General features: G+C 41.7%; 1 protein-coding gene across 15 annotated transcripts in view; it reads left to right on the top strand.

Moving 5' to 3' along the window:
- CLGN (calmegin) overlaps positions 1 to 14,686 on the top strand; it is a 39,022-nt gene extending 24,336 nt beyond the window's left edge. For 4 of the 15 annotated variants that reach the window (XM_084856104.1, XM_084856100.1, XM_084856101.1 and 1 more), the window contains 6 exons: positions 2,586 to 2,742; positions 6,733 to 6,948; positions 8,491 to 8,610; positions 8,842 to 8,968; positions 10,945 to 11,045; positions 13,511 to 14,686. In XM_084856104.1, the coding sequence (XP_084712230.1) occupies positions 2,586 to 2,742; positions 6,733 to 6,948; positions 8,491 to 8,610; positions 8,842 to 8,968; positions 10,945 to 11,045; positions 13,511 to 13,591 (802 nt within the window). In that variant the 3' untranslated portion in view covers positions 13,592 to 14,686. Of the gene's footprint in view, positions 1 to 2,585; positions 2,743 to 6,732; positions 6,949 to 8,490; positions 8,611 to 8,841; positions 8,972 to 10,944; positions 11,229 to 13,510 lie in introns of those variants that run through there. The other 11 variants (XM_084856103.1, XM_084856098.1, XM_084856099.1 and 8 more) reach the window with 3 other exon arrangements.
- Positions 14,687 to 14,748: the final 62 nt, after the last annotated feature.

The raw sequence follows: 14,748 nt of genomic DNA, 5'->3' as shown, positions 1-14,748 counted from the left end.
TCTTGTAACTGTGCATTTGGTTTCTTTTTCCTAGGTGCAGAACTTGGCATTTATCCATATTAAATGTCATTCTGTTGTTTTCTGCCCAGCGCTCCAGTCTATCCAGATCACTTTGAATTTTGTTTCTGTCTTCCAGAGTATTAGCTATCCCGCCCAATTTTGTCATCTGCAGATTTGATCAGCATTCCCTGCACATTCTTCCCATCCTTTGTGAGGTGCAACCCGTCCCTTGCCAACAGCCCATCTTCCAGGAAGTTTAGCCCGTGGTCCCAGAATCCAAATCTCTCTCTCATCGGCACCACCTTCATAGCCAGTCATTCACCCAGAATATTTTTCGTTCCCTTTCTATCCCTCTTCTAACTACTGGAAGGATGGATGAGAAAACTATCTGGGCCCCAAAGTTCTTGAGTTTCCTCCCCAAAGCTTCAAAGTCTGACGTGATTTCTTCGTAGCTCCGCTTGGTGGTATCATTTGTTCCCACATGGATGAGAAGAAAGGGATACCTGTCAGTGGGCTTTATGAGTGCAGGCAACTTTTCAGTCACATCTCTAATCCGTCCTCCCGGGAGACAACATACCTGGCGAGTCCACGGGTCTTCGCGACATACTTGGGTCTCAATCCCACGCAGCAAGGAGTCTCCTACTACTACCTCTCTTTTCTTGTTGTAGGCCTGGGTTTCATCGCTTCTGTTTGACTGACCTTCAGCCTCTTGCTCACTCTCATATAGGTTCCCCTGTGATTCTTCCTCTGCAGGCTGTCCTCCAGTCTCATCCGCAAGTGACAGCTCCACTGCTTCCACTGGTGCAGAGTGGCGTCTAGTTCTTCTTCTCCTAACTGTCACCCTTTTCCAAGGATTATCCTCTACTCCATTTTTCTTCACCTCAGCATTTCCCACTGCCTCATCTTGCTGTTGCTCTTCAAGCTTCTGGTCTTCCCTTTGCTGCTGTAGTTCCCCCATTCTGTCCAAGAACTCTTCATGTTTTCTTATTCCCCGGAGGGTTAACAGTCACCGCTCCAGTCCACTTACTTTTTCGAGTCCCACTGGTGTGGAAGTGTGTGTTACAAGACAAATAAATGAAAAAAAGTTAGTTAAAAAATGAAAAAAAATAAAACAATGAAAAAAAATAAAAAAAAATGTTAGGGGCCTCCCCCTTGACCTCCCCTGCTGAACTCCCCTGGCCAACTCCTGTTCGCTCTCCCTGTTCACTCGCTCTGGTTGCTCTCTCTCTGGGAGCTTGCTTGCTTCTGTAGTCCCTGGAGCAGCTTGCTCTGCTCTGCTCTGCTCAGCTGGGAGGCGGAAAACAGACTGAAGTTTCCCGCCCACTCAGCTGCTGGGAGTACTCAGGCCACCCCCCCCCCCCAAATTCAGTTGGAGCTCTCAGAAGCACCTGGTGAGCTCACAGCCACTCAGAAGGATAAAGGGCAGCCCCCTGGGCTTCCTGCAGCCCACTTACCTCTTAGCCTCTGTCTCCTTTGTCTCATCTACCACTGCAACTCCCCTGGCCAACTCCTGTTTGCTCCCCCTGTTCGCTCGCTCTCTGGGAGCTTGCTTGCTTCTGTGGTCCCTGGACCAGCTGGAGCAGCTTGCTTTGCTCTGCTCTGCTGGGAGGCAGGAAACAGACTGAAGCTTCCTGCCCACTCAGCTGCTGGGAGCACTCAGGCCACACACCCCCAATTCACTTGGAGCTCTCAGAAGCACCTGGTGAGCTCACAGCCACTCAGAAGGATAAAGGGCAGCCCCCTGGGCTTCCTGCAGCCCACTTACCTCTTAGCCTCTGTCTCCTTTGTCTTGTCTACCACTGCAACTCCCCTGGCCAACTCCTGTTCGCTACCCCTGTTCACTCGCTCTCTGGGAGCTTGCTTGCTTCTATAGTCCCTGGACCAGCTGGAGCAGCTTGCTCTGCTCTGCTCAGCTGGGAGGCAGGAAACAGTACAAAATATATTTGTACTTTTTCTAAATATCTATATAAGCTGCTTTGAAGACTAACTGGAAAAATGGGATAGACATTTTAAAATAAATATATTTCTTAAAATGTGATAATTAATACATTATGGTAATCCTTAGCCAGTAAGTGCTATTTTACCAGATTGTTTCCTAACTAGGAACTCCAGGCCTAGATCTCAAAAGTATTCTGGCAGCATTTGGTTTGACTATTCAAAGCCCATATTTAATTGGAGAAGCTAATAAATGTGCAGTGGATTTTACTAAAGCAAAGGTTAGGGACACAAATGTTTATTTCTTCATTATCTCCTTCAATGTATAGTATTGTTGAATGTCACATTGAATGACAGTGCATAGTAGTGTGTTAAAAGTTGAAGGTCTTGGCAGATAAAATGTCATGGTTTTTGGTTAATGTACCAGCTTTATTTTGGAACTATATCTCAAGCTATTTGAACCTGTAAGAAGGGGATTATTTTGCTGCTTCGTAGCCACATCTTTCAGAAACATTTCAAGGTTGTCCTGAAATCTAAGAGATGGTTTGTTTTTGTTGTTTTAAGCTAGTGGGAGCAGTTTGAAAATCATTTAAATGTGTATCTACAAATTAACAAAGGAGTTTGAACAGATGTGTTTATCATTCTAACAGGGATGAGGAAATGGATGGTGAATGGGAAGCTCCACAGATTCCTAACCCAAAGTGTGAGACTGCACCTGGTTGTGGAGCCTGGGTACGCCCCATGATAAGCAATCCAAATTATAAAGGGAAATGGAAGCCGCCTATGATAGAGAACCCTAATTATCAGGTAATAGCGAAAGGTTATATATCCTGTTGAGTTCCACCTACTTTGTTAAGAGTCTTATGGGCTGCTTTACCAGATCGATTAGCTACAGTAGAAACCAAATTTTTCCCTCCACTCTGTGCGGTGGGGGAAACCAAAGCTTAAGGTGACTAAGCGACTGGATTTGACTATAACGAATGCTACCTAGGTTGGAACTTTAGGGGCAGAATGAATTGTATATGTGGATAGGGGTCACTTATCTACAAGTGTGGATTGCTTCTGTCCAGTCTTCCAGTCAGCTATGCCCTCCTCCAGTCCTCATTAGGTTGTTTCGGATCCTCCTCCCCCCAGCTTAGGTTTATTTATGAAGTGTATTATACTTCTACAAAACTTGGGGTTCCTCCAAACTTGTTAATATCTTCCTCTTCTGTATGAATGGTGTCATTTTGGCTACATAAGGACTGGTGCTCCAAAACTTGAGTTTGTGATCAAAATATAGAATGAAGGTCATCTTGTACCTTTTTAATATATATATTTATATTTATATTTGTATGACGACCTTTTCCAGGAGGCAGGAAAACATCTGGTGGTTAGTAGCCTTTACATCCCGCAGATGATTTCTAAAAACTATGTAATAAGACTAGAAAGACCAGAGATGTAAAATATCTGGAAATAATGAAACCATGAGGGAAAAAGTTTTTTAATCCTCTGTAAGATTCCCAGTATAGTTATTTCTTCCATTCCTTATTAAAATTCTTGATCTAATTATCTTTTACTGATAGACATTTAGAGATGCTCCAAACCATGCTCAGTTTCCCAACACGTGAGTAGAGTCATAATATAATATGGAAGAAAATATGCATTTTTGACAATTTGGGTTTTGTTCTACAGAGTCCTGTGTTTCTGGGCTTCTTCTGGTTATGTACTGTAGTGGTCAATGTAATTCTAATCTAAAAATCATAGGTGGAAAAAAAACAACACTGTAGGTTATCCCGCCACTGTTACCAGCATGTGGGTTGTCCCACCTGTATTTCTTCCTTCTTTTTTTTAATTAATGTTTAGGCTTGGGACTATGGAACTCACTGTCACAGTTTTTAATGAAGTTCTCAATTAGACCTCACCACTGGGGAATGCTGCCTCAGCTATAAAACCTTTTAACTGATGCCACTAGAATAAACCCTCTCTACCTTAGGCATAGGAGTGCCTCTACTGTTAGAGACAACCTTTCAAAATGAACAAAAAATAAGATGTTCATTAATGGAAATTATTTACAAAAGTAGATAAAATGTTACTCTTCAAATAATAGGCTGAGATTGCTTGAAGGTTCTTAAATTAAATATGGTTGCTTACCATTCCTAAGCTGAGTCTTTCCCAGCTACATAAAATCTCAATAGCTTTTCCTTCGGATAAGTTTTCTCTAAGCTCCACCCCACAAACAGAAATAGGCTTAGGAATTTCCCTAAACTTCCTTACAAACTATGGATGATGTTCACCAGTCTTCCTCTGACTCCAGTTCTTCCTCCTCTTTCTGCATTCTAGGATGATTCAGATGTTTCAGGGACTACTTGCTGAAGTTCCCTCTGGTCAGACATAGGCCCAGTTTGCACATAATGAGAAGCCACCATTGGTGAATTTTCCCATGGGCGTTCTCATTGCGGCAGCCACCACCATTCTGAATAATTGAGCTGCAGCGGGCATGTGCCATAGCTTGTTATTACATGCAGAGCCGGTGGGGGTTGGTTCTTGGGCTGATTGACAAGCCACCCAGAACGTATGGGTTGTTTTAGGGTTCTGTGTGGTTTGTCAACCACCCCAACAACCCACCCTCACCAGGTTCGCACGTAACAACAAGCTACACAGAGCACCCCCACTGTAGCTCAAATATTCAAAATGTTGTCTGCCACCACAAGAAGAAGCCCCTTGGGGAAATTCACCAATGGTGGCTTCTCATTATGTGTGAACCAGGTCATAAAATAAGAACCTATAGTATGTTATGTATAACTTGGTTTGCTCATAATATTATCATGTTTGGTATATTAAATTTAAAAGTACAGTTTATTAAGACAGTAATTACAACTTTAAAAACTTTTAAAAGTGAACTCAGTAAATATAATGGTAATTTTATGAGCAAACCAAGTTATATATAATATAACTTTAAGAATGTAAAAGCTGTTTTATGTTCCCAAAAAAGTCTTCCCCAACGTGGTGCCTTCCAGAAGTTTTGTATTACAATGCCCAACATTTTTGACCATTGGCCATGCTGCCTGAGGCTGATGGGAGCTAAAATCCAAAATATCTGGGGGACACCCAAGTTGGGGAAGGCTGTCCTAAAACAACAAAGTGACTTCAGTTCTGTAAGGAGTACTTAAAAATAAGTATTGCTTATATTTCCGTTTTCCACATTTTTTCCTTAAAAAAAAAAAAGCCCTGGGTTTTTTCCATTGCTTCAAAATTTCCAGAAATTTTATATCTCTAGGTCCAACCCAATATAACTAGAAATGTTTAATTCAAATACTATTTAGGTAAATGTTATTTCTTCTTTTCATTAAACTAGCTATATCAGCATTGGCCGATTCGGATGATCATATCTCAGCTTAATAAGTAGTGATATGAATGAGCCTTTTACCTGCGCGCACACAGTCCCTTCGCTTCTTCCTTTACAGTGCAAGCAATCAAACAGGAAGTCTCTAATTAACCATAGCTTTTATTTCATTTATAGTTACCATTAAGCCACAGTTTGAAGTTGGGTTAATATAATGGCTTGTTCTGAAGCTGGTAACCATAGTTTCCTGGTTTGGACAAAATGGGAAGCTATAGTTAGAGATTTCCTAGTTTGTTCATGGTACAGAGGAGCGAAAGCACTGAGTGCTTGGGCAAAATGCTCATTCATATCCTGGCTTATTAAGTTGAGATATGATGATCCAAATGTGGCCACTGAAAATGTAATTCCAGATCATAACAATTACTAGCATGTTCGATGAACTACAGGCCAAAAGGTCCAAATAGGCAGTTTGTCATCAGCCTACATGATGCCTTATAGAGTTTTGGGTGCTCTAGTCCAAGTGTTTCTTGGTACTCCCTTCCCAGTACAGCACTGGTGTAGGAATGGCTGTGTGAGGATAGATAAAGTCAACTTCCACCATCTTCTAACCTTTAGCCCAAATGTTCAGTAATCACGGATTCTGTTCTGCTTCTTTTCTTCTGCCCCGAGCACATAGTATCCTTATCCAAGACAGACTGCCCTAGTTTATAAGAACCCTATTGAAGTAACATGAGAGCTTCTAATTCTTAAAAGAATGGCCTTTTTGCAGTAGCAAAAAAATAAATGGCTAAGCTGTTGTCTAAAAAATTATGGAAGTAAATCAGAATGAGCTAGCGGATTTGTGTTTTCAGTTTTATACATATATATCTCAGTTGAATGGATAATGCACAATTGGGGTTGCTCTGCAGAGCCCCTTCTTAAAATCTGAAATCAGCTGTTTGGGAAGTAGTAGGGTTACTGAATCCAGCTTCCTGTCCCCAAACAGCCAATCACCAGGATGTAACGTTTTGGGTTTAAGTATTGTGGGTACTCAACCCTAGCCTGGCTGTTGGGTTGAAGAGAGAAACTATGCATGGTGCCCCTAGTTGGACCAGAAGGCTTCAGCATCAGTATGCTTGGGTAAGATCAGTATGATCTTATTTTTGGATATTGAGTCTTATAGCTCAGTTGAACAGCTGACAACTTGTCTCTACTATGTAGGTGTGGGAGAGACAAAGAGAAGCATGTGCATTTATAAAATATTTCATCTTGTTTCTCTTACTATTTTTGCTGGTTATGTATAGACCGTATATAATCAAAGACTTAATTTTGTGACAGGTTTGCGGGGGGGATTTTGAGAGAAGTGGCATCTGTACTTATAAAATAACTGTACTTATTTATTTAGTTTTCCTGAAGAATTGACTCAACCTGTCATGCTAGCATATTTAATAAATGTCCATTTTCATGTGGTATTTTTGCTTTTTCTGTTACAGGGGATATGGAGTCCTCAAAAAATCCGTAATCCTGATTATTTTGAAGATTCTCATCCTTTTCAGATGACTGTTGTTGGTGCTATTGGCTTAGAGCTTTGGTCTATGACATCCGATATCTACTTTGATAACTTTATCATCTGTTCAGAAAAAGAAGTTGCTGATCGATGGGCAGCAGATGGTTGGGGCTTCAAAAAATTGGTTGCAAGTGCTAATGAAGTAAGGATTTAGTGTCTTCTCTTTTGCCCAAAACAACATTTGCTGCAAGAAATTTTCTGTTCTAACATTTTCAAAACTCCAGTCATATATAGTTAATGTTTAATTCTTGCTATCTTGGGTTAGCACTTCTTAGTTCTGAATATTTTGTGTACATCTGATGAAAATTATTGCTGGTTTAATAAATCATACTGAAAGCCATTGTATGAGAAATATGAAGCCCGAAATTTCTAGGAAACACAACAGAACTGTGAAGATAGCAATTCTAGAACCCTGCTCGCATGCTTTGTTTACTTTTATGTGTTTTGTGTGTCATTAGCTTGGTTAGCTCTCTTTTGATTCATATAACAGTGTAAGCAACTTGTCCATATTGCGTCGTGTCTTCCTTTATAAGGCTTCGCTATATCATCTGTGAATATAGAAAGTCTGGTCTTCATTTGGTGGCAGACCTGCCACTACTGTGCACTACGAATTTTCTTCTGGAAGAAACATTGTGCAGACATGGCCTGCATTTAAACACTGGAAAGATACAAGTATAATGTGGTGACCACAGGTGTGTGTGTTTGGGGGGGAAGGTGTTGCATTTTATGGTAACTGTATGACAATTAGTCTGGCCACTTGCAGTTAAAGCCCTTCTGAGCAGTGCTGTCACCTAGAACTATTTGTGTTCCTTATTCTTGCAGTTTTTACTGCAGTAGTGCAAACTCGGTGGTGGTAAATATTTGCCATTTTTTATCTTTTCTGTGCTTTTGAAGAAAAGATTGGAAATGTGAAAGTTGTGGCACTTCAAGATTCATAAACTAAAAATTTTTCAGCAGGTTTTCTAGTGCATGTCTAGGCCTCCCTCAGTGCCCTGAACAGCTTCTGTTTTCCTTGCCCTTCTCTATTGCTTTCTTACCATAATGCATGCCTTTCCTTTCAGTGCTATTGTCTTCAAGCTTTATTTTCAGCCTACTTTTAAAAATGTTACTAAAATTTGGTTGAAGAATGTAGAGAAATGGCAAGAAAGGAATTCTCAGTACAGGGGATGCTTTTAAATGTATTATTGTATTAAGGACTGCTTCAAAGTTCACATGAAGTCTGTCCCAAGTTATGGTGAATTCTGTTTCAAAATACCATTTCTTAATTTTGTATAAAAAATACTTCAGTCATTGGCCCTTGCAGTTATCTTAAGACGCTGGTCATTATTCCTTCTTTTCTTACTCTCTGTGCAGTCCCACAGATGGTGTAGCACTTGGGCAGACCCTTCTAAAAAGCCCTAGATGTGAGGAAACTACCATTGTCCTCTTCTTGCCCGTGTGCTCTGGGTGTTCTTTATTGGTTTGGTTTAGGGAGGTACAAGGAGGTATAATATAAATAGTGGCTTCTTTGATATGTGGCTGTTCTGATGTTTCTGTTACATTGACACTTTTGCTCAAAACTGTTAAAGTGTTTAATCTGTTCATTGATCTAAACTTTCTCAAAAGACAGTGTATTAATCAAAAATACTTCATAGCATGGGCAAGCTCTGTAAATGTGTATTTTCTTTTCCTCCCTCATCTGTAGCCTGGTATGTTTAGTCAGTTGGTGACTGCTGCAGAAGAACGCCCATGGCTTTGGATTATTTACATCTTCACTTTAGCACTGCCTGTAGGATTGGGCATATTATTCTGCTGGCCATCCAAGGTATATGAGAATCTCATTTGATATCTTAATTACCTTTTATGTAGAGTGAGTAATTTGCTGGATACTTGCATACTCTCTGTCCAGAAGTCTTCAATTTAAGAATCCATTGTAGTGGGAGAAAGAAGAAGGAAGTTGGCTGGCATGCTTCACTGACCGCAACCGTTTTGTAAATCTTATTTTAAAACTTAAGGCTGAGTATCAGCTTTTCGCACAGTTGTCCTTCTGTTTCAGAAAACAGATGAAGATATGGACTACAAAAAAACGGATTTAGCCAAGCCACTTACAAAAGGAGAACTAGAACAAGAGATGCAAGGAAAGGATGAAGAACTTAAAAAACCAAATGAAAACGCTGGTGAAGGTGGTAAGAGCTTTTGAATATACTTATTAAAATCTGTGCTGTATCCAGTTATCTCAGTGGCTTCAGTGCTTAAAGCTAGGCCATGGAGATATGTGAAGGGTCCTGGCTGATCTGGGATGGGCTTGTGAGTGCAAAGTGGTTGAGAGGTGGAGATCAAGTAAATAGGTAACAAGTTAAGTAACACTTTTCAGAAGAAAGAAAAGAAAGGTTTGGGGTAAGTGCTGGAAGACTGAGTTTGAGGTTTATCCTTAAGAGGGGTAGTGTTCTCAGGATAATCCTGATGTACAGTCACAGTAACAAAAGGGGACTGGGGAAGGAGGTTACCTAAAGCTCAAAGCACATTCACTCCAATTTCTACCATGTTGTCCACTCTGTCTCCAAACTTCTTTGCTCCCTTTTCCAAAGGAACACAGCTTGGCCAAATCCTCTGGAGGACATGACCAACTGAGGCAGAAATAAAGAGGAAACTAGAGGAAGCAAACAAAAGGAGGTCCAGCCATAATCCTTTCCACTAGTTGACCAGGGACGTTACACTAAATGGCTGGGGCTCTGGCCAAATATAGCCTGAAATCAGATCCAATTTGTACATGTGTGCACACACACACACACACACACACACCCCATCAAAAAGAGGGTGCAGAGTGGGAGGCTACGATTTGTACATAAACGTCCTGAAAAATAGTATAGAATTGCAAAGATACTTCTGCCTGGGTCTTTGAAAACTGTTCTTGTAGCTGAACTTTGAGGCATGTTGAAACTCCCGAGTCTCAGAGGTTGAAGGAAAAATATGTCCTTTTAATAAAGGGGTTGCAGTGGATCTCGGCTTGTGGGGAGCTGAGAACCTAAGCGCCCAGACTCGGATGAGGCTGGGCAAAAAAGTGCACAAGTCCCAAAGTTGCTTTCAAAAGAATATAATACAATAAGGGTGCAATCCTATGCAGATAGGCGGCCACCTCCAAACTTGGAGGCAACCGCCTATCCAATGCAGGGCAGGAGAAGCACGGAGGGGATCGTTCCCTCCATGCTTCTCCTGCCCTGCATTTGCGGCTAGACAGCCAATTTCGGCTGTCTAGTCACGGGAGGGCAGAGTGAGGGAGGAGGCTGCTGGGTGACACATAAGATGTGTTGTACCAGCATTTCTGCCCTCCCCATCCCGAAACTCCCCCTAGCACGCCCCGTTTTGGCTGCTCGGCACTCCTCTTGTGAGCGTACAGCTGGGGCTGTGCAGAAGGGGGGAAGGTCGGTTCCCAGAAAACCAGATATTCTATGGCCATCTAGCCACTGACTAGCAGCCATAGGATTGCTCCCTCCATAGTACTATATTAGAAATGTATTCAAAAACAGGTCATGGCTGGGGAGAAGCTGAAGTGAAAATATACATTTTCAATAAACTCTTAAAACTCGCCAGTGTTGAGGCCTGACCTTCTACAGAGAGGATATCATTCCACAAGGCCTATCTTCGTGTTGCCACCAAATGGAAATCCATACAGGAAAGGATGAAGGGTTGCAGTAGTAAGACATCCCAGCAGAAACAACTTAAGATAACTGCAATATCTTTAGCCCACAACAAGAATGTACAAAGATTGCTCTCTAAATATTTACCACAAATTAGCAAGACGATTTGGTCTTAGCCTTTTTAAACGATTGGTTGCTGTAACTGTTTGTGAATTCAGAATGTTATCCAGTTAATAGTAAGATAGGTACTTGATCAGAAAATATATTTGTAAGTGAAAGTCACTATTTTACCTGGGTCATCATGAGAAATTTTGAAATCAGTGTGAATTCTAATAGGCATCTATTGCAATATTTTACCAGTCTGGATCTGAGATTGCACATCTGTGTGGCTCCATTGTTGACAAGCTTCACCACCACAATACTTAGCATTGAGGTTTCTTCTTATCATTAAGGGTTTATCCAACCAGTCAGTTGTTTGTATTCACACAGCCAAGCCTACTAATTACTGATTTGTGTCCTAGAGTATGAAGGTGGTGAAGATGAAGATTATGAAGAAGAAAATGAAACTGCTGAAGGAAGTCTGGAAGAAGAGGGCAATAAATCTCTCTCAGAAGAGGATGAGGTGAGTTTCCTAGAACCAGATGTTCTATCTACAAAAATGATCAGAGAGAGATGTGAAGTGTTGCAGCCTTGTCAAACAATATGTATAATGGCAATTTTTCCTCCAAGGTACTAATAAAAATACACAGCGGAAGACAGAATTGTGCTGGCTTTTGAGATACATAGCTGCCATTTCTATGCTGAAATCTGGATATTTTCCTTTATATTTAAACCACCCTATATTGCTTTACTCAAGATTTGTGTGTCTAGTAATTTTGCAGGCTTTTGATAAAAGCAATTTACTGTTGCTCTTACTTGGAGACCTCAGTTTTGTTGTACTTCTACTTGGCATAGTCTGTTCAAGTCAGGAATTGGGTTAGGGCAATAGTTTCAAATTTAGGTTCTGCTTCCAAGGAATCCTAGTGTTCCCTATCAGGGGTTCCTCAGTGAGAAGGTCAGCAATGGCAGATGAGTTTCCCTGAACAACAGTTGGCCAACCACTGCCTATCTTCCCTAAAATAAGCAGCTGCAGGAAAATGTTGGATGTAAAATGGGGCTAACATTTGGCTCATGTGAGGAAACTGAATCCCAACACCCCTAGCAAGCCTCACTAGTGTTGTGGGTGTTCTAGAACATTTCCAGAATTGTCTGTGGTGTGCAAGCATTCTATGGCAGATATGAGGAGTTCCTCAGCAGATGATAATACAGAAAGGGTCTCATGCAGGCAAAAACTGTTGGGCTGTGGAGGTATCCCAACCCTTATCCTCCCCCCACTGCCCATGGTTGCATTCAAAAAATCAGTGTTTAGGATTATAAGCCTTCAGGAAACTATATTCATAAAAGCAGACTAATTTTTGACTTAGAGTGCTTCCAGAAAAGTATTTTATTGTGCAGTTGTACTGCAGTATTCATGGAATTTTATGAGGGGGTCTAGATGACATCATCCACTCGTAGCCTTCCCATGTCTTTCCACCACTAGGGATGGACGGACTCACTGGAGTTTGTGTTTGGCAGGTGCTCAAGCAGCTGCCGCTCACCCACACAAGCCAGGCTGAATGAACCTCTGGAGGGCTCGGCAGCTGTCCACTCCTCCATGTGAGCCACCATCTTTTATGCAAGATGGGGCTCTATATTTTTGTATATTTATTGCTGCGCAGAACAGTGGCCGAAAAGCGCCATTTCCACAACATTAGAGGCCTTTAATGTTGTGGAAATGGCCCTTTTCCATTTTACACAAGCCCCATCTTGCATAGAAGGTGCTCTATATTTTCATATATTTACTGTTACGTACAACGGTGGCCGGAAAGGATCAATGCTTTCTCCCCACCCCAGCTACAGTGAAAGCAGGGCCTTGATGGGAGGATGACAAGAGGGAAGCCCCTCTTGTCCCCGTCCCCGCCGTCAAGGTGCTGCCTTTGCAGTAGCCGGGATGGGAGGGAGAGAAAGTATTGATCCTTTCTCCCCCTCTCATCCTGGGCCAGCTACGGCAAGGGCAGCAGCTTGATGGGAGGAGAACAACAAGAGGGGCTTCCCTCTCACCCTCCTCCTGTCAAGATACTGCCTTCATGGTAGCTGGAATGGGAGGGGGAGAAAGGATCATCACCGCCCATCGGGCTCAGCAAGCGACATCTGGGGAGCTGGGGGGGGGGGCTGTCAGACTCCACCCCCTACATGAACGCTCACAACATCCCTATCCACCACTTCTGAATTTTTTACCACAGAAAATCTGGTAAGGAAGAAATGATGGAATAGTTGCACAATGCCTTCTGAATATTAGTGCTTGGGACCCCTTCTGTTCAAGAGCACCCTGTGTCTTCCCTTATTATCAGGTTCTAGGGATGTCAGAGAATTCCGCCACAGATCTCAGTGAAGCCGAATGCCAGTGCATTCAGCCCCCCGAAATCCATGGCGGAACAAAGCCCCCTGCCCCACCCCACCCCACCCCTGAAAGGTGCACGAAACGGATCACTTACCTGGTGCCGTTTGTGCTGCTTTGCGAATGGTGGCCGCATCTGCAGCCGCCATTCGCTTCTTCATTATTGCCATGATACGCTACGTAAATACTTACATAGCCTATCACGGCTAAAGCAGGGATGCCATTTGTGTCCCTGCGGAGGCCGTGATAGGCTACGTAAATATTTATGTAGCCTATCACGGCAAAATATATTATCGCAAATGGCGGCCGCTGTAGCCGCCGCCATTTTCGTCTGCAGGCTCCAGACGCATGCAAATACACCTGGCCGGCGGCTCCGTGGAGTTGCTGCGGAGTGGAGCTGGCCAGGTTAGCATTTCGGGGGGAGGTGCAGCGCACCTCCCCCCCACCACAAATCACCCCTGCGAAAATGTAAGTGACTTTCGTACATTCCTTTCAGGGGGAGGGGGAAGCTTTAAAAAAGCAATACTTTGAGAAGCAAACTTTAACACTTAGGTAGAGAATATGAATCATATTGTATTTTGAACAACTACTTTGCATATTTTCCCCCACAGATGAAAGAAGCAGATGAAAGCACAGGGTCTGGTGATGGGCCAGCAAAATCAGTACGCAAAAGAAGAGTACGCAAGGACTAACTTATTTCCAGCTAGTATTGACAGTTCCTGGATACAGAACACAGACATGCTATTTTGGTTGCCTGACAGCATGCAGGTTGTTGAGTCTTGAAAGACTGAACTCAACTTATTGTTACCACTTTTCAGCCCCTCTTAATCTTGTCAGAGTTTTCCTTTATTTTGAAGAAACACTCCTACTTGTGAAGTTAACTATTTATTTACTTAATAGAATAAAAGAAAAATGGTGATATGACTGATTTACTTTAAATATTGTTTGAAGTTATTTAGATGATAAACATTGTTTGGAAATAATTTTTGCTTCAAAATATTACCTTTTTAAATGCTCATGTAAATGGGGTTATATTTTTTCCAGCTCTAGCACAAATATATTGTTTTTACACCTTAGAATAAAAGGAATAAACAGTTGCGACATCAACTCAAGGATGCTTTCGTAGAACCAGTTGACAACCAACTCTGATGAGCTGAATGCAATAACTGCGTTTTACCTATTTATTACAGTAACCATTTGTACTGTAATGTCTACCTAGGACTCATTTGTCGTGTTAGTTTGACATTTGTTATGGTCGCTGCTGTTTTTGTTTTACAGAGAACCACATTGTCATTATAGTTGATCAAACAGCATGTTTTTACATTTAAATGCAGAAATGTTAACTATATTCAAGTAAAATAATGTACAGGGGACTTTTTCACAATTTTTATAGTTTCATGTTTCAAGCCAGAATGGCATAACCCGTTTACAAAATATTTGCAAAGTGTATATTGCCTCCTAAATAAAAATATTTAATATAATCTGTTCTGCATAAGTTAAAACTTACTAACCTCTATATTATTGAAAGGACTCCCTCTCACAATAAACTAGTTGTACTGCAATACAGCCAGTACAGTTGTCAAACTTCACTGTGCATAGTGAAAGCAACGTGCCAGAATAGTACAGGTCAGTTAAGGGCCAGAACAGCACTCCAGCTTCTATAAATCGTTGATTTTATGGTGTCTCCAAAGTTTTCAATTCTGGGATTTTTATCTTCAAAAATGTTTAGAAGGTACACATTCTATATAACCTTAGACTGTATATAACGGAAAGTAAAAGAATCATGGAACAGACATCATGGCTATCTTACTGGGTTGTATGCTGTTGCTCCATTGTTGACACATTTCAC

This window comes from Heloderma suspectum, chromosome 5, assembly GCF_057233095.1.
Source record: "Heloderma suspectum isolate Gila_16-S chromosome 5, 16-S_ref, whole genome shotgun sequence".
Lineage (NCBI taxonomy): Eukaryota > Metazoa > Chordata > Lepidosauria > Squamata > Helodermatidae > Heloderma > Heloderma suspectum.
Note: the sequence above shows the minus strand (reverse complement) of the source record. Positions and strands in the feature narration are given on the sequence as shown.